General features: G+C 35.1%; 1 protein-coding gene across 1 annotated transcript in view; it reads right to left on the bottom strand.

Moving 5' to 3' along the window:
• Positions 1–1,861: 1,861 nt before the first annotated feature.
• MSX1 (msh homeobox 1) overlaps positions 1,862–4,128 on the bottom strand; it is a 2,469-nt gene continuing 202 nt past the window's right edge. The window contains exons 1-2 of the mRNA XM_040420567.1: positions 3,810–4,128; positions 1,862–2,929 (exon numbers count right to left, since the gene is read on the bottom strand). The exon at positions 3,810–4,128 is cut by the window's right edge and continues 202 nt beyond it. Coding sequence (XP_040276501.1) covers positions 2,508–2,929; positions 3,810–4,128 — 741 coding nt within the window. The 3' untranslated portion in view covers positions 1,862–2,507. The remainder of the gene's footprint in view (positions 2,930–3,809) is intronic.

Genomic DNA, 4,128 nt, shown 5'->3' with positions numbered 1-4,128 from the left:
GCCTGCCTCATTACACCAATTAGTCTCTGTCTGAACTCTACACTGGGTGCACATCACTGCCCCAAAGGATGGGCTCCCTGGAGCTCGAACCAATAGCATTACAAGGTGTGTGTATATATGTATACATAAAGAGAGAGTAAGCAAGTATATATATATATATATATATATATATATATATATATATATTCGCTTACTTTCTTATATAGTGAATTTCTTCTAATATATATATAAAGAGATAGAGTAGGCAAATATATATATTCGCTTAATTTCTTATATATATATATATATATATATATATATATATAAAATATATAAAAATATATGTGTGAATTTCTTCTAATATATATATATATATATATATATATATATATATATATACACACACACAGAAAGAGAGAGTAAGCAAGTATATATATATTTGAAGTAATTCACAAATATATTTTTACATAATATATAGTTAATTTATATGTAGCAGAAAAGGAATTAATATAGATATATCATAAAATTATCAAATTGATTATATATATATATATATTAGAATACAAATAATAGTTATTAATAAAATATGTATATATCTATATAATCAGACTAATTCTATCTACCTATCTAGTGTTATACTAGTCTCAAAGTTCAAGATTCACATTGTAAAAAAAAAACTGGTATGAATAAAATCTATTTATCTAGAGATAGATATAAGATAGATAGATAAATAGATATGAAATATATACATAAACAGATAATAGCTATGATATATATATATATATATGATAGATGTAAGTTAGATGATTGATAGATAGATAGATAGATAGATAGATAGATAGATAGATAGATAGATAGATAGATATGAGATATATATATATATATATATATATATATAGATGTAAGTTAGATAGATGATAGATAGATAGATAATAAGTAGATATTAGACTGAAAGATATAGAGAAAGAGATGAGCTATGAAACCACACAGAGATACATCCTGACTTGACAAACACAGCTCCACTACATCTCTGTATACAGGACTGCGCAGAAAGTTTGGTACAATATGTAACCTTTTATTTTGTGAAAAAAATAAAAACCCCTTGGAAAACAGATGACTACCTCAGCTCGGCTGTGTATGTATGGCACTACACACTGATTCTCTGCTGCACTGTCACCTCACATCAAGCAATACATAATTCAATTTTTTCCTTGCGAATGTGTTCAAAAAGTTTAATAAAACAGCCTAACCTTCCAGAACCCCGACCCCTGTGAGGTGTCTCCATCAGAGTCACAAGAAAGGAATTTTATTGATCTCTTCTGCTCTGATTTCTAATATTTTCCCAGCTTTCCTGCGCTTTTAGGTTTGTATTTCAATATGGCGCAGAATAATGTATCAAGAAGAATATTTCATGTGCGACTCTTACTATCATTGGCTCCGAACTTCGGAGGAAAACGTGAGAAGTCTCGGCTGATGATTTCCTCATTTTCACCCGTGTTTTACACTTATTACTGCCAGGAATGCTCTGTAGTGATGGGAGTGAGCGGCTACAATGTATATGTTTTGCAGTTCCCCAAATTGTATCGATTCAGTCAGTTCCTGGTGGATCTTAGAGGGGGGAATTATTTTAACGTAATTTACTCTATCAGGACCCAAAATGTACAGTGAAAGGCGGGTAAAGTCAAACTTTCAAGGCTCTCTGCATAACTTTTTGCTGCACAATTCCCCGAATTGTCTCATTTTATATCATTTAAAAAAAACACAATAAAAGAAAAAAGAAAACAGAAAACCACAAAACTACATTAAAATTAATTTATTTAACAAATAAAACTATAATATAAATGATAATAAATTTCCAATATACAGTATATTACATAATGCATCCCTTCCAAAGGGACGAATGCGGTAACAGGAGGCAAACAGACAGTGCCGTTCTCTAGAAATACCTCATCTCTTACATGGAAGAGACAATTCTCTTTACACATATAGATCCCTTTATCGACCATGTCATCTGCTGACACCAGGATCAAGGCAGACGAGAAGTCCTCTCGTTCCAGGCGCCTTTTCACCCCTTGCTATAGTCTACAGCAGAGCTCTGAAACCTGTGGCTCACCAGCTGTTGGAAAACTACAACTCTCAGCATGTGCTGGCAGCTGGCAAGCAAGCCTCAGGTTGTGGACCACAGGACTGCTGCACCATCAGTTTTTCTGTAAGGTTTGTGAACTCATTTAAGTTTTTTTTCTTTTTTAAATCAAACCTAATTTTTTTGGATGGAACAAGAAGAACTTTGGCTCTTGGACTTCCAGGTTGCTTTACACATGGTCCAGCTTCCACAAGTGGGCTTGTAGGGTTCCTCTAGTCAGATGCAGCTAACAAGGCGATAATGGCAATACATGTTGAGGTGATCTAGTATTTCTACTGATGAATTCCCTAGGAATTCATAAATAGTGACACAAGTCATGGTTGGGGGGGAGACGTCACACAAGGTCCTTGCCAACAGTCTTGGATTTTAGGCTTCAAGTGACTTATTAAGAGAGATGATACATGCTGTATCCAACATGTGCAGTGTACAGTCCCATGGGTGACATTGGCAGGGGCCTCTGGAAAGGATTGGAGGTTCCATACAATGAAGCTGTGGGCATACCAGTCCCCAGTGGGAAGGAGATACCGAAAGCTGGTGGCAACATGGGCTTGGCTGCCATTTTGAGTTTTTCAAGCTCTGCTTCTTGAAGCCTCTTGGCTTTGGCTCTTCTGTTTTGGAACCAGATCTTGACCTGAGTCTCGGTGAGGTTGAGGGAACTGGAGAACTCGGCTCTTTCGGCTATGGAAAGATATTGTTTCTGTCTGAATTTCCTCTCCAGGGCCAGGAGCTGGGAGGTGGTGAAGGGAGTCCTTGGTTTCCTGTTGGTTTTGTGCTTTCTTAGAGTGCAGGCTGGGGGGCTCATCCTCCCTGAAGAGATCAGAAGAAGGCACTTTTAGAAACAGCATTGGACAAAGATGTGGCACCAACAAGAAGTAAGTAACAGTATCGGGCTTCAAGATTTTTATACTATAGTACTATCGAAAGTAAATAATAATATAGTAATATTAATAATAATAATAATAATACTGCTACTATTATTACTACTAATAATATAGTAATGATAATTATACTACTACTACTACCAATAATAATAATATAGTAATGCTAATGATACTACTACTACTACTACTAATAATAATAATAATAATAATCCAGTAATATTAATGATTCTACTACTACCTAATAAAATAATAAAATATAATAACAATTATAATATAGAAATAATAAACTACTACTAATAATAATAATAACAACATATAATAATTATAATATAGTAATAATAAATAAACTACTACTAAAATAATATAACCATGTACTGATATTAATAATGGTGAAGCTAGTAGTAAAAATAAAATAGTGTACTATAATAATAAATTACAACATTAATAAAGTAGTAGAATTAATAATAATGATATTACTACTACTAATAATAAAATATTATAAAAATAATGTGCTCATTTTACTAATAATGCTGCTACTACTACTATAATAGTTATGACAATATTAATAACAAGCTATTACTTTCCCTTGTGTGCTTTACTATATATTATGCAGTATTGGTTTGTTTTTGTATTATTATTATATTGCTTTGTTGAGTTGCCAGCAAACTGTGCTCCATAGGTCACCAGCACAATGCACTGCCCTTCTAAGATTCCACAGAAGAAGTTCTGTAACTTTTCCACAGGCAGCATAGAGTTAATACAGCTAAACGAAGAGAAATTGGGGGTCTCCCAAATCCAGAACTTACTTGTTGGGGAAGGAGAGAATCTGGGATTCTGCATCCAGGGGCTCCTCTCTCTGTCAGGACTCTCAGACTTGACAAGTGCTTCTTCTGGGAGTTTCATGATTCCTCCTACAGTAAAGTGACTGTGAGACAGAGGAGGGGAGCTGGGGGTGTCTGCGGCCAGGGAGCCCATCCTTGGGCTTTGAGAAGTCCCAGCTAGTGGAGACACAGTCGGGCTGGAGATGTCCCTGTCCCTCCCAGGCCTCCTGTCAGCCATCAGTGCCTCCACACTGAAGGGCAGGACCGCAGCATTCACCCTGGGCTTGTTGTCACTTTCTTCCTC

The sequence above is a fragment of the Bufo bufo genome, chromosome 2, assembly GCF_905171765.1.
Source record: "Bufo bufo chromosome 2, aBufBuf1.1, whole genome shotgun sequence".
NCBI lineage: Eukaryota > Metazoa > Chordata > Amphibia > Anura > Bufonidae > Bufo > Bufo bufo.
Note: the sequence above shows the minus strand (reverse complement) of the source record. Positions and strands in the feature narration are given on the sequence as shown.